At 45.5% G+C, this 15,398-nt stretch overlaps 1 protein-coding gene and 1 pseudogene across 1 annotated transcript; both read left to right on the top strand.

The window, feature by feature from the left end:
• The first annotated feature begins 476 nt into the window (after positions 1-476).
• Positions 477-1,946, top strand: LOC136153234 (heat shock transcription factor, X-linked member 3-like). The gene is made up of 2 exons (XM_065914856.1): positions 477-959; positions 1,353-1,946. The coding sequence occupies exons 1-2, from the start codon at positions 477-479 to the stop codon at positions 1,944-1,946; spliced, it is 1,077 nt and encodes a 358-aa protein (XP_065770928.1).
• Positions 1,947-4,193: 2,247 nt separating this feature from the next.
• Positions 4,194-15,398, top strand: part of LOC136154769 (PAX-interacting protein 1-like) — a 30,741-nt pseudogene continuing 19,536 nt past the window's right edge.

Raw genomic sequence — 15,398 nt, 5'->3', positions numbered from 1 at the left:
AGGGGCCCATCTGACCCCTGGGATCTCTCTTGGTGGTAGGAGACCTAGGACTCTCCAGGGCCAGGCCCTTCAGCAGAAGCCAGCCACAGGCCTGCCAGTTGGTATGCAGGGGGGCACGTTTGTCAACCCATCCAGGGCCTGGACCCCTGAAACAAGGCACCTGGCAGCAGATGGGAACCTTTGCAGGCAACCTGAAACATACTTTTCTGGTCTTTCAGACAAGAGACAAGCTGGGGATCCCATCTCTGTCCCCAGGCCCCCTCCCCCACACTGGGACAAGGCTGCTTCTCCACATTACCTCTGTGACATCATGAAACAATTAAGGAAGCTGGCCACTTAATTGGCTGCCTGCCCCATGACCCAGATTCTAGAATCTCCAGAGAGTATTTATGGGGCACTCTGACCCTGGTCTGAGGCCCGTTTGCCCTGAACATTCACTGCTTTGGTAGATAATGCTCCTGAGCTAGATTGGTTCAATGGCTAGTCAGAGTTTCCATGAGGCACAGGCAGCGCTGCTGGCCCCATCAACTGATGGGGAGCCCTCAGCAGGGGACCCCCGTGATTCCTCCCCAGATCCAAATGCGCATTCAGGGGAGGCTTTGGAGAAGCAGGGTGACCAACCTGAGAGCCCAGATCCAGGCCTCCATGACAATCTGCCCCTACAGGGCCCGAACCCAGAAATGGTCAACGAGGATGAGAACAACGCCAGTTTTGGGCTGTCTTTCCCCAGGAAGCTCTGGAGGATCGTGGAGGATGCAACCTTCACCTCTGTGCACTGGAATGATAAGGGAGACATGGTGGTCATCGAGGCAGATCTCTTCCAGATGGAGGTCCTCCAGCGCAGAGGTGTGGATCAGATCTGCGAGACAGACAGCATAAAGAGCTTCATTCGTGAACTGAACCTGTATGGGTTCAGAAAAATCCGCCCTTCAGATTGCTCTGCAGGAAGAATGATGATGGTAATGTAGAATGCCCTTCTGGGGAGACTAGACTAGATGAGCTGAGTGCTGATGGGTTTCATTTCCCAGGAGAATGTTGTTCTCATGAGAGAGTGGTTAAGGAAAGAGGAGAATGCAGGGTCTGTCATGTCCCGCCACCCCCCACCCCTTTAGGATTTTCGGTGGTGATGCCAGATCCTGAGGGGCCACTTGATGTCAGGGAGGGTCGGGAACACCTCAAGCAAGGATGGCCCTGGGGGAGCTCTAGGGAGTGACATTCCAGGGCCTCATAACCTGCCAGGAATGAAGAGACCTTGTCTCCATACATTGGCACGACCCGATGGTTGTGGGGAGAGTGCGGCAAGGAAGGGCTCTTCTCCCCTCTCATGGCTAAAGTGATTCATTTCCTTTCAGATCTATCGCAACTCCAATTTTCAGAGAGACAAGCCTCTCCTCCTGCAGAACATACAGAGGAAAGGGGACCCCAGAACAACTTCTCAGTCTGCCACTGGAACAACAGCGACCCCAAAGAGAAAGAAGCGAGTGATGGCAACCAGACACTCTCCCCGACTCCACCACAACGAGTTCACCCAAGAGATTGGCAACAAAGTCCAGAAGGGAATGCCCACTGCTTGCAAAATCCCCAGCCAGTGCTCATTTGTGTTTTCTGACCTTTGGTCTATGGGTAGTGTAGCTAGCCAGGCTGGGGGAAACCATCTCCCCAGTGAGCAGGGTGGCCCCAGTGGAGAAGGCCCATCCAACAGTGCCACATCTGTGCCCCCAGCTACTGCTGGAAGGGACAGCCCAGGGGAACTGCCTGAGAGCCCCCCAGTGAACCCAGATTACGAATCAGTGATGACTTTGTACAACACTTGTTATTCCATCCTGATGGCGGGCCTTTTAGTCATGGCCCCAGATGAGGCCCTTGAGTCAGAGGAGGAGCAGGGAGATTCCTCAGATCATAAGTGCGCCCTCTGTGAGCAGGCCAAGAAAAAGCCCAATCCCTGAGCTGCCAGATCCCTAGGAACATTCAAAAGCACTCTCTTGTAATCAAAAATAGATTTCTGGCTCTGATAAAGTAAAGTAAAACTCCACTGGAGTAAATAAACAATCAAGTGAGAACTGCAAACCTGTGTTCTTTCTATCTGCCTTTTGTATTCACACATGGCACAGGGTGAGCCAGATGAGGCTGGAAGCCCATGCACCAGACAGGCTTCAGTTCAGTCCCCATGGTCTCTTTTCATCTGAAACAGCAGCATTTCACAGGCTCATCCAAGGGTCTGACCCATGAGCTGAGCGCTGAGGTGAACCCAGGGCGGACTGGTCCCTGGGCCTTTCCTGTCACTCAGCAGATGGCCCAGCTGGGCTCCTGACCTTGGGGGTGTCACCTTCCATGAGTCATGCACCCTGCAGCAGAAGGGGCTCCTCCTGGGTATCCCGATGATGCCACAAGTTTCTGATCAGCAGCTGAGCATCCCAGCTTCTGATCCAGGCTCCCCCCCCCCCTACCAAGAGGCTGACTGGAAAGCAGGGTCACTCCAACCATCAAGCGCCTTGCAAACACATTACCCCAAACCCAAAGACAAGTACAAGGTTTTGACAAGGTGAACACCAGCCCTTGTCACTCTGCCCTCACAGCTGTACTTAGGAGCCTGTCTTTGGATGTGAGGCGGCCAGGCACTGCATCCAACAAACGCACTTTGACAGCCAAGGGACACTTTACAATAGGACAAGGGTCATGTGCAAGGATAAACCGTGGCCTGTTTCTGGGCCTGTGGGCCTCTCTGCCTGCCAATGCACAGCCCTGCCCCCAGCCTTACCCCATCACCCCCAGGACACTGTTCCAACATCGGGGAGATTGGACCAGAACAGAGAGGGAAAAACATTAACCGGTTCCTAACAACACATTTCTCTCAACCACACAGACCCAGCAGGGCCAAAACGAGTGGCAACACCATCATTTCGTAAAGGTCAAAGTCCCGGAGTCTTTTGCTGAGTCCAGAGCAGCATCCTGTGAGGGGAGTCCCTGCCCCTGGCCCCGCACCAAGTGGGCACCACAGCGTGGGGCTGATTCAGACAGAACCAGATGGGCAAGTCCAGAGCACAATGGTGACTGCATGGTATCAGCATGTTCTGGTCTCTCGGTCACTTTCCTCTCGAGAGCCCAGTCTGGACAGGCCTCCTGCCCAAAGAGGATCAGGTGCTGGAGGATGTCCACCTAGAAGATGTCCTTCCTGCCCCTCCCAGCGATGGGCTGCAGCAGCCAGCGGGGGTTGGTAAGCGCAGTCATGTACTTTTGTTGCAGGTCGGGTAGCAGGCCTTGATTCTCCAGCTCCTCCACCTAGTCGGGACCTAGGTTTTCTAGGCAGAGCAAAATGCCCCTGATGACCACGAGATGTGTGCAAATACAGGACACAGAATGAGAACAAGGTCATTCAAAGTTGCACCTGCTTGAGACTAAGACTGTATCATGGAGGGAACCCGAGGTGAACTGGGTCCTCTGGCTGAGCATTTCAGACGGGCTCACTTCGGCAAAGGGAACTCACGGCGAGGCCAAGCGAGGGAGGGGGCAAAATGAAAGGGAGAGGCCTGGTGCTCCATGCACCCACCAGGCAACAGGCAGCTCTCAGTCTGCCCACTGCAGGCCACAGGGACAGAGCAGGAGGGCCCCAGTGGGGGCCAGCAGACATCAGGTCCCCAAGGAATTTACCAGCAGACAGGTGTTGCTGTGGGGCCTCACCCCTGGGGAGTCAGGGGACTTGCTTAGGCCCAGCTTCAGGCAGTGTGGGTATGGAACCCAGGCTGGGTGCTTTACTGCCTCTCATGGTCTCTGCCGGGCACACAGACACACGTGGGGACACAGACACACAGACACACAGACAAGTGCCACGTGCAGACCTGGACACACTTCTGCCTCAAGCACAAACGGGGACTGAGGCCCAGAGTGGTGATCAGGCACCTCGGGTAGCTGGTTCCCAGCCCAGGGACCCTTGCTGTCCCTCTGAAGAAACCTCAGCCACCACGCCCGACCTCACAAACTAGTTCAACAGAAAACAAACAAGCACAACCCTGCTGGGATCCAGGGCAGCATTGGGGCCGTGCAGGCAGGGCGGGGCAGGGTGTCACTTGCCTGCAATCAATCTGCTGCTGAACTTGTCCCAGTCCTGCAGCAAGGTCTGAATCTGGGAGGATATCATCCCCAGCCTCTGCTCCAGCATCTCCCACCAGGCTGAGTTCTCCCAGTCCCATTGCGTGATGTGGACGACCAAGGTACAGTGCCAGTGGCCACATAGCACGGGCCGCCACCACATCTCCAGGGTCTTGACACTGTTTAAGGTGATACCCACATAAGGCTGTCCAAAGGACAGACAGCTGAACTTCATCTCCCAGGGCTCCCAGGGCCTTATGTGGCTGCAGAAACACAGAATCACAAAGGCCACAAAGGCCAGGAGCCTGACACAGCAGCCTCCAAGCTCACAGTCCTGGGCTAGACTTCAGCCTCACGTGCCCGAGCATCTTCCAATTCTGCTGACACAGGATGCAGGGGGTCAGAGAGGGCTGACTCCTTCCATCCGTCTCCATGTGGTCCACTGATAGGGGGTTGCTGACCAAGAGGACCAGTCCATCACATAAAGTCTATGGCTTGGTGGGTTCCTGTACCACCAGACTTCTCCCTTTCATTTCGCTCCCTCCCTCACTTGGCCTTGCCCCGAATTCTTCCATAAGGGTGGTAACATCTGCATATCTGAGGTTATTGATAATTCTCCCGGTAACCTTGATTATAGCTCATGCTTCATCCAGCCCAACATTTCACATGATGTACTCTGCATATAAGTTAAATAAGTAGGGTGACAATATACAGCTTTGATATACTCCTTTCCCAATTTTGAACCAGTCCGTTGTTCCATGTCGAGTTCTAACTGTTACTGCTTAACCTGCATACAGGTTTCTCGGGAGGCAAGGAAGGTGGTCTGGTATTCCCATCTCTTTAAGAATTTTACACAGTTTGTTGTGATCCACACAGTCAAAGGCTTTATAACATGGTCAATGAATCAGAAGTAAATGTTTTTCTGGAATTTTCTTGCTTTTTCTATGAGCCAACAGATGTTGGCCATTTGATCTCTGGTTCTTCTGCTTTTTCTGAATCCAGCTTGTACATCTGGAAGTTCTCAGTTCACATACTGTTGAAGGATTTTGAACATTTGAGCATTACCTTACTAGCACGTGAAATGAGAACAATTGTTCAGTAGTTTGAGCACTCTTTGGCATTGCCCTTCTTTGGGATTGGAATGAAAACTGACGTTTTCCAGTAGCTACTGCTGAGTTTTCCAAATCTGCTGGCTTTGCAACACTTTCACAGCATCATCTTTTAAGATTGAAATAACTCAGCTAGAATTCGATCACCTCCACTAGCTTTGTAGTGATGCTTCCTAAGGCCCACTTTACTTTGAATTCCACAATGTCTGGCTCTAGGTGAGTGATCACACCATTGTGATTATCTGGGTCATTAATACGTTTTTTGTATAGGTCTTCTGTGTATTCTTGCCACCCCTTCTTAATGTCTTCTGCTTCTGTTAGGTCCTTATCATTTCTGCATTTCAGGATTTAATACAATAGAGCTAAGATTTACTGAAAGGCAAGGCTGATCTTATTGCAGGTGATCCTCATATCCTGAACTGAGATCCCAAGGAACTCATGAAAGGTCTCTTCCAAATTAAGACAGTGGTTAAAGTTCCACCTATTCATTGTTTGCCTAACTTGACCCTTACTTGACCCTGGTTAAAACACTGCTTTCCTTCTTAACAGAAATTTTACAAATCTAAGTGATGAATATGCTCATTAACTCTCTGTCATAGGCTGAATTTTTTACCCCCCTCCAACTTCACATGTTGAGGCATTAAACCCAGCACTTCAGAATGTGCTTCTGTTTGAAGATAGGGACTTTGAAGATAGGTAATTAAAATTAAATGAGGTCATGTGAATGGGCCCTAATTCATTCTAACTGTGGTTCTTATAAGAAGAGGAAGGCTGAAGACCACCATCTACAAGCCAAGGAGAGAGGCTTCAGCAGAAACCTGACCTGCTGACACCTTAATCTTGGACTTCCAGCCTTCAGAATGTCAGAAAATGAATTTCTGTGGCTTTCATGGTAGCTCAGTAGTACAGACGGAGAAGGCAATGGCAACCCACTACAGTACTCTTGCCTGGAAAATCCCATGGACGGAGGAGCCTGGTAGGCTGCAGTCCATGGGGTTACTAAGAGTCGGACACGACGCGACTGAGCGACTTCACTTTCACTTTTCACTTTTGTGCTTTGGAGAAGGAAATGGCAACACACTCCAGTGTTCTTGCCTGGAGAATCCAGGGATGGGGGACCCTGGTGGGCTGCCATCTATGGGGTTGCACACAGTCAGACATGACTGAAGTGACTTAGCAGCAGCAACAGCAGCAATAGTACAGAACCTGCCTGCTAATGCAGAAGGCACAGGTTTGATCCCTGATCATAGAGGGTCTCACATGCTGCGAAGCAACTACCCCATGCACCAGAACTGTTGAGCCTGTGCTCTAGAACCTGGGAACTGAAACTGTTGTAGACTGTGTGACCTAGAAACCGTGCTCTGCAACAAGAGAAGCCACCACAATGAGAAGCTTGTGCACCACAACTAGAGAGTAACTGCCACTCGCCACAACTAGAGAAAAGCCTGTGCAGCAACAAACACCCAGTATAGCTAAAATAAATTAAAATATATTTTTTAACAAAAGAAAATGAATTTCTGTTGTGCATGCTACCGAGTCTGTGACACTTTGTTCTGACAGCCCTAGCAAACTAATACCTGCTTCTTCTTTTGTGCCTTTACCTCTTCCTAGTGATGGAACTCCAGAAAATTGCGATCTGCTTGAAGGAAAAGAAAGAAAAATATACTCTGGGGGAAACAACATGTTTGCCTAAAAACTCTGTCTCCTGGCCTAATATTTGGGAGATTTTCTGAGGAAGACCTGTGTGACAGATCCTGCCCATGTCCCCTCTGCCTCGTGGCTATGGCACATACCAGCCAGACATTAAACTGCCAGCATCTCGTCAGTGGCTTGGAGGTTTTTTCCTTGTACCTGAAACCTAGTTTGTCAGTGCTCAGGGCAGACTGAAAATGTCAGAGATTTGATGCTTTATGACCCATAAGAACTGGAGTATAAATACCCCAGCTCCCTCATCCTCAAACATGATAACTCAGATAACTCTCCATAGGCTTGCAAAGTTCTCCAGCAGGATTAAGCTCCCTTCATCTTTCTTGAAATGTACCTTTTCTTGACTCCCTTCCTATCTCTATGGAAGCTCTCCATCCCTCTCCTGTAAAGCACATCTCCCAAGGAAACTACTTGCCCTAGAATTCTTATTTTAGGGTGTGATTCTGGGGGAACCAAAACTAGGGCTACCTGCTTTCTGTGTGTTCATATGAAATGTCTGTATTTAAAGAGGCTGCTGCGGTTTCTAATTTAACAAGATGATATACTGCATTGGGGCTTTCCTGATGACTCAATGGTAAAGAATCTGACTGTAAATGCAGGAGACTTGGTTCAGTCCCTAGGTCAAGAAGATCCCCTGAAAAAGGAAATAGCAACCCATTCCAATATTCTTTCCTTGAGAATTCCATGAACAGAGGAGTGTTGTGGGCTACAGTCCATGGAGTTGTGAAAGAGACAGACACGACTTACTGACTAAACAATAATACTGCACCCAATTCTTTCTGTGGTAAGGTGGTAAGTGTTTCATCAACTGGTGAATCCTGGAGCCTGTCCTTGGAGGAAAGGGTGTTCTAAAGTCCTGCCTTGTGGAAATGCCTTTGGGTCAAATCAACTATGCTGCACTTTTTTCTTCTATAAACACTAAAGCTCATTCTTTTCAGTAGTTATTGGGTTTTTTTTTTTTTTTTAAAAAACTTGTTAAATTGAAATATAATTGCTTTACAGAATTTTGTGGTTTTCTGTCATATCAACAAAAATCAGCCATAGGTACACCAGTGTCCCCTCTCTCCCGACCTCCTTCCCACCTCCCTCCTCATCCCACCCTTCAGTCTGTCTCAGAGCCCCTGTTTGAGTTCCCTGAGTCATACAACAAATTCCTGTTGGCTATCTATTTTACATATGGTCTTGTAAATTTCTATGTTACTTTCTCCATGTAACTCACCTTCTCCCTCCTCTCCTCCCTCCGTGTCCTTGCTTAGCCTGTACTCTTGCATCACATCTCCATAATGGGTAGGTGTGTTTGCTTCAAGGTGGAGTGGTTTTAATAAGTTGTCTTGTGCCTGAGCCACAAGTTTCCTTATGGGGCTGGTCTAACACCTGCTGTGAAGTTTTCATGGCCTATAGGAGTGCAGTTGGGGGAGTTGCTTCTGTATAGGAGTCCAAGCAACTATGAGAGAAACAGACTTCTGAGGAAGAATGCAAGCTGCCCTGGGTGTTCAGTAAAACTTCTGCTAAGCCCGCTGACCCTAAACTCTTTCTCATTACTCTTAGGCTGGTGTTGAACATGTTAGAGGTTGAGGTCCTCTCAGTGACTACTCAGAATAATGCTAAGGACATTCCACATTGAGTAATGTTCAACCTGCTAGGCTCCCTTAATCCCCCGAAACTGTTTACAGTCAGACCTGGAATAAAGAGCGCTGGGACAAGGCTGTGGATAAATGCATTAGCCAGGCCTCACCTGACTGTGCATGTAACCTCTGCAGGTGGTTTGCTGACGGGATTACTTGTCTTTGTCCCAAGAGGAAAGGTTTTGTCCCAGAAGCTATTTCTCTGTTGCATCTTTTGTGAATCTTTTGCTATTAGCACATTAATCCTAAGAAATATTGCTGGCTTAAAAGATTTATATAAGTGAGTCAGGGGTCTCCCACCATAGTATTTAATCACCTTCATTGCCATGTGATCGGCAGCTCACAGCTGAAGGCCTGAACCACAGGTTTAAAGGGCCATGGGCGTCTTACTCCACACATCCCTGCCAACTTATTTGCCTTCTGCTCATTGACTGGTAAAAAGGAAATAGTAACAGTGCATGTGAACATCAATATTTTAGGAATCAGTGAGCTAAAATGGACTGGAATGGGTAAATTTAACTCAGATGGCCAAGAATCCCTTGGAAGAATTAGAGTAGAAGTCTTAGTCAACAAAAGAATCCAAAATGCTGTACTTGGATGCAGTCTCAAAAAAGACAGAATGATCTCTGTTCATTTCCAAGACAAACCACTCAATATCATGGCCAAGTCTATACCCCAACCAGCAAGGCTGAAGAAGCTGAAGTTGAAAGGGTCTATGAAGATCTACAAGACCTTCTAGAACTAACACCCTCCAAAAGATGTCCTTTTTATTATAGGGGACTGGAATGCAAAAGTATACAGTCAAGAAATACCTGTAGTAGCCGGCAAATTTGGCCTTGAAGTACAGAATGAAGCAGGGCAAAAGCTAATAGAGTTTTGCCAAGAGAATGCACTGGTTGTAGCAAACACTCTCTTCCAACAACACAAGAGAAGACTCTACACATGGGCATCAATAGATGGTCAAGGCTGAAATCAGACAGATTATATTCTTTGCAGCCAAAGATGGAGAAGCTCTATACAGTCAGCAAAAACAAGACTGGGAGCTGACTGTGGCTCAGATCATGAATTCTTTATTGCCAAATTCAGAATTAAATTGAAGAAAGTAGGGAAAACCAGTACACCATTCAGGTATGACCTAAATCAAATCCCTTGCGATTATACCATGGAAGTGAGAAATAGATTCAAGGGATTAGATCTGATAGACACAGTGCCTGATGAACTATGGATGGAGGTTCGTGATGCTGTACAGGAGACAGTGATTAAGAACATCCCCAAGAAAAATAAATGCAAAAAAGCAAAAGGGCTATCTGAGGAGGCCTTACAAATTGCTGTGAAAAGAAGAGAAGCAAAAAACAAAAGAGAAAAGTAAAGATATATCCATTTGGATGTTTCGAGAGAACAGCATTGAAACATGTATATTACCTATAGCGAAACAGATCAGCAGCCCAGGTTGGATGCATGAGACAAGTGCTTGGGCCTGGTGCACTGGGAAGACTCAGAGGGACTGGGTAGAGACAGAGGTGGGAGGGGGCATCGGGATGGGGAACACATGTAAATCCATGGCTGATTCATGTCAACGTATGACAAAACCCACTACAATATTGTAAAGTAATTAGCCTCCAACTAATAAAAATAAATGAAAAAAAATAAATAATTTATTAAAAAAAAAAAAGATATACCCATTTGAATGCAGAGTTCCAAAAACTAGCAAGGAGACATAAGAAAGCCTTCCCCAGTGTTCAGTGCAAAGAAATAGAGGAAAACAATAGAATGGGAAATACTAGAGACCACTTCAAGAAAATTAGTGATACCAAAGGAACATTTCATGCAACGATGGACTCAGTAGCTCAATAAAGGACAGAGATGGTATGGACCTAACAGAAGTAGAAGATATTAAGAAGAAGTGGCAAGAATAAAAAGAAGAACTGTACAAAAAGATCTTCACAACCCAGATAATCATGATGGTGTGATCAATCACCTAGAAACAGACATCATGGAATGTGAAGTCAAGTGGGCCTTAGGAAGCATCACTACGAACAAAGCTAGGGGAGGCGATGGAATTCCAGTTGAGCTAATTCAAATCCTAAAAATGGATGCCGTGAAAGTGCTGCAGTCAATATGCCAGAAAATTTGGAAAACTCAGCAGTGGCCATGGGACTGGAAAATGTCAGTTTTCATTCCAATCCCTAAGAAAGGCAATGCCAAAGAATGCTCAAACAACTGTACAATTGCACTCATCTCACACGCTAGTAAAGTAATGCTGAAAATTCTCCATGCCAGGCTTCAACAATACTTGAACCATGAAATTTCAGATGTTCAAACCTGGATTTAGAAAAGGCAGAGGAACCAGAGATCAAATTGCCAACATCTACTGGATCATCAAAAAAGCAAGAGAGTTCCAGAAAAAAAATCTATATCTGTTTTATTGACTATGTCAAAGCCATTGACTGTTGGATGACCACAAACTGTGGAAATTTGTTAAAAAGATGAGAATACCAGGCCACCTGACCTGCCTCTTGAGAAATCTGTATGTAGGTCAGGAAGCAACAGCTGGAAATGGACATGGAGCAACAGACCGGTTCCAAAGAGGGAAAGGAGTATTTCAAGGTCTTATGTTGCCTGATTATTTAAATTACCTGATTTAAATTGTTGTATGTTGTCTGATTATTTAAATTATATGCAGAGTACATCATGAGAAACGCTGGGCTGGATGAAGTACAAGCTGGAGTCAAGATTGCCAGGAGAAATATCAATAACCTCAGTTGTGCAGGTCACACCACCCTTATGGCAGAAAGCAGAGGACTAAAGAGCCTCTTGATGAAGGTGGAAGAGGAGAGTGAAAAAGTTGGCTTAAAGCTCAACATTCAGAAAACAAAGGTCATGGCATCCGATCCCATCACTTCATGGCAAATAGATGGAGAAACAGTGGAAACAGTGTCAGGCTTTATTTTTGTGGGCTCCAAAATCACTGCAGATTGTGACTGTAGCCATGAAATTAAAACATGCTTACTCCTTGGAAGGAAAGTTATAACAAACCTAGACAGCATATTAAAAAGCAGAGACATTACTTTGCCAACAAAGGTCCATCTAGTCAAGGCTATCTTTTTATTCCAGTAGTCATGTATAGATATCTGAGTTGGGCTACAAAGAAAGCTGAGCACCAAATATTTGATGCTTTTGATCTGTGGTGTTGGAGAAGTCTCCTGATAGTCCCTTGGGCTGTAAGGAGATCCAACCAGTCCTTCGCAAAGAAAATCAGTCCTGAATATTCATTGGAAGGACTGATGAAGCTGAAACTCCAATACTTTGGCCACTGAAGTGAAGACCTGACTCATTTGAAAAGATCCTGATACTGGGAAAGATTGAAGGCAGAAGGAGAAGGGGATGACAGAGGATGAGATGGTTGGATGGCAACCCAGACTCAATGGAGATGAGTTTGAGTAAACTCCGGGTGTTGATGATGGACAGGGAGGCCTGGCAGGCTGCAGTCCATGGGGTCTCAAAGAGTCAAACAGGACTGAATGACTGAACTGAACTGAGCTGAGATTGGAAAAGAATTAGTAAAGCTCTCACTGTTTGAAGATGACATGACACTGTACATGCTGCTGCTGCTGCTGCTAAGTCGCTTCAGTTGTGTCTGACTCTGTGCGACCCCATAGAGTGCAGTCCACCAAGGCTCCCCCGTCCCTTGGATTCTCCAGGCAAGAACACTGGAGTGGGTTGCCATTTCCTTCTCCAATGCATGAAAGTGAAAAGTGAAAGTAAAGTTGCTTAGTCGTGTCTGACTCTTAGCGACCCCATGGACTGCAGCCTACCAGGCTCCTCCATCCATGGGATTTTCCAGGCAAGAGTACTGGAGTGGGGTGCCATTGCCTTCTCCAACACTGTACATAGGAAACCCTAAAGATAGTATCAGAAAATTAGTAGATCTAATCAGTGAATTTAGCAAAGTTGCAGGATACAAAATCAATACACAGAAATCACTTGCATTTCTATATACTAACAATGAAAAATCAGAAAGAGCAATTAAGGAATCAATCCCATTCACCACTGCAACAAAAAGAATTAAATATCGAGGAATAAACTTACTTAAGGAAACATAAGAACTGTATACAGAAAAATATAAGACACTAATGAAAGAAGTCAAAGATGACATAAACAGATGGAGAGACATTCCATGTTCCTGGGTAGGAAGAATCAATATTGTGAAAATGACTCTACTACCAAATGCAATGTACAGATTTAGTGCAATCCTTATCAAATTACCAATGGCATTTTTCACAGAACTAGAACAAAAAATTTCACAATTAATATAGAAACACAAAAGGCCACGAATATCCAAAGCAGTCTCGAGAAAGAGGAATGGTGCTTGAGGAATCAACATTCTTGACTTCAGGTTATAGTACAAAGCTACGATCATCAAGACAGTATGATACTGGCAAAAAACAGAAATATAGCCCAATGGAACAAGAGAGAAAGCCCAGAAGTGAACCCATGCACTATGGATACCTTATTTTTGACTAGGGAGGCAAGAATATATAATGGAGCAAAGACAGCCTCTTCAATAAATGGTGCTGGGAAAACTGGACAGCTACATGTAAAAGAATGAAATTAGAACATTTCCTAACACTATACACAAAGATAAACTCAAAATAGAATAAAGACCAAGATGTGAGACCAAAAGCTATAAAACTCTTAGAGGAAAACATGGGCAGAACACTCAATGACATAAATCAAAGCAAGATCTCCTATGACCCACCTCCTAGAGAAATAAACACAAAAATAAACAATCAGGACCATCAGCAGATGAATGGATAAGGAAGCTGTGGTACATATACACCATGGAATATTACTCAGCCATTAAAAAGAATTCATTTGAATCAGTTCTAATGAGGTGGATGAAACTGGAGCCCATTATACAGAGTGAAGTAAGCCAGAAAGATAAAGATCATTACAGCATACTAACACATATATATGGAATTTAGAAAGATGGTAACGATAACCCTATATGCAAAACAGAAAAAGAGACACAGAAGTACAGAACAGACTTTTGAACTCTGTGGGAGAAGGTGAGGGTGGGATGTTTCGAAAGAACAGCATGTATATTATCTATGATGAAACAGGTCACCAGCCCAGGTGGGATGCATGAGACAAGTGTTCGGGCCTGGTGCACTGGGAGGACCCAGAGGAGTCGGGTGGAGAGGGAGGTGGGAGGGGGGATCGGGATGGGGAATACGTGTAACTCTATGGCTGATTCATGTCAATGTATGACAAAACCCACTGAAATATTGTGAAGTAATTAGCCTCCAACTAATAAAAAAAATTAAAAAAAAAAAAAACAATCAGGACCTAATTAAAATTAAAACCTTTTGCACAGCAAAAGAAACTTTAAACAAAGTAAAAAGACAACTCTCAAAATGGGAGAAAAATAATAGCAAGTGAAACAACTGACAAAAGATTAATTTCCAAAATATACAAGCAGTTCAAAGAGATGGTGGAGGAATAGGACGGGGAGACCACAAAAGAGCACCTGCAGACAAAAGATTTTGTTAGCAGCTCTGCTTATAAATTCTAACCCCTGAAAGTGTCTCCTCCTCAAGCTCTCTTTTTCCCTCCTAAGTGACCAGGTAGTAGGGAAAAAACCAGATGAGTGTCACATTTCAATTTTCTAAGGAAGTTCTTCCTTGCTGCTCTTATCAACATTACTACCACTTTTAAGTCAATGTATTTAGAAATAAAGATTGATATGTCATAGTGTTTTCTCTTTATTAGGGCTTGACTTCAGACTTCAGAAAAACAAATTTGGGGGATTGCCCAGAAGACATTCACAAAGCTTGTGGGCTTGTAAAAATGTGTGCAAATTTCATGTTACTATCCAATCATATACACACTTGCATGTGTGTTCAGTTCAGTTCAGTCACTCAGTCGTGTCCGACTCTTTGCGACCCCATGAACCACAGCATGCCAGGTTTCCCTGTCCATCACCAACTCCCGGAGTCCACCCAAACCCATGTCCATTGAGTCGTTGATGCCATCCAAACATCTGTTGTCCCTTTCTCCTCCTGCCCTCAATATTTCCCAGCATCAGGGTCTTTTCAAATGAGTCAGTACTTCACATCAGGTGGCCAAAGTATTGGAGTTTCAGCTTCAACATCAGTCCTACCAATGAACGAACACCCAGGACTGATCTTTTTTAGGATGGACTGGTTGGATCTCCTTGCAGTCCAAGGGACTCTCAAGAGTCTTCTCCAACACCACAGTTCAAAAGCATCGATTCTTCTGCACTCAGCTTTCTTTATAGTCCAGCTCTCACATCCATACATGACCACTGGAAAAACCATAGCCTTGACTAGATGGACCTTGATTGACAAAGTAATGTCTCTGTTTTTTTAACATGCTGTCTAGTTTGGTCATAACTTTCCTTTCAAGGAGTAAGCGTCTTTTAATTTCATGGCTGCAGTCACCATCTGCAGTGATTTTGGAGCCCAGAAAGATAAAGTAAGAAACTCCTTCCACTGTTTCCCCATCTATTTGCCATGAAGTGATGGGATCGGATGCCATGATCTTAGTTTTCTGAATGTTGAGCTTTAAGCCAACTTTTTCACTCTCCTCTTTCACTTTTGTCAAGAGGCTCTTTAGTTCTTCTTCACTTTCTGCCATTAGGGTGGTGTCAGCTGCATATCTGAGGTTATTGATATTTCTCCTGGCAATCTTGATTCCAGCTTGTGCTTCTTACAGCCCAGCATTTCTCATGATTTACTCTGCATATAAGTTAAATATGCAGGATGACCATATACAGCCTTGATGTACTCCTTTTCCTATTTGGAATCATTCTGTTGTTCCATGTCCAGTTCTAACTGTTACTTCCTGT

This window comes from Muntiacus reevesi, chromosome X (assembly GCF_963930625.1).
Source record: "Muntiacus reevesi chromosome X, mMunRee1.1, whole genome shotgun sequence".
In the NCBI taxonomy this organism is placed as follows: domain Eukaryota; kingdom Metazoa; phylum Chordata; class Mammalia; order Artiodactyla; family Cervidae; genus Muntiacus; species Muntiacus reevesi.
This window is presented reverse-complemented; position numbering and strand designations above follow the sequence as displayed.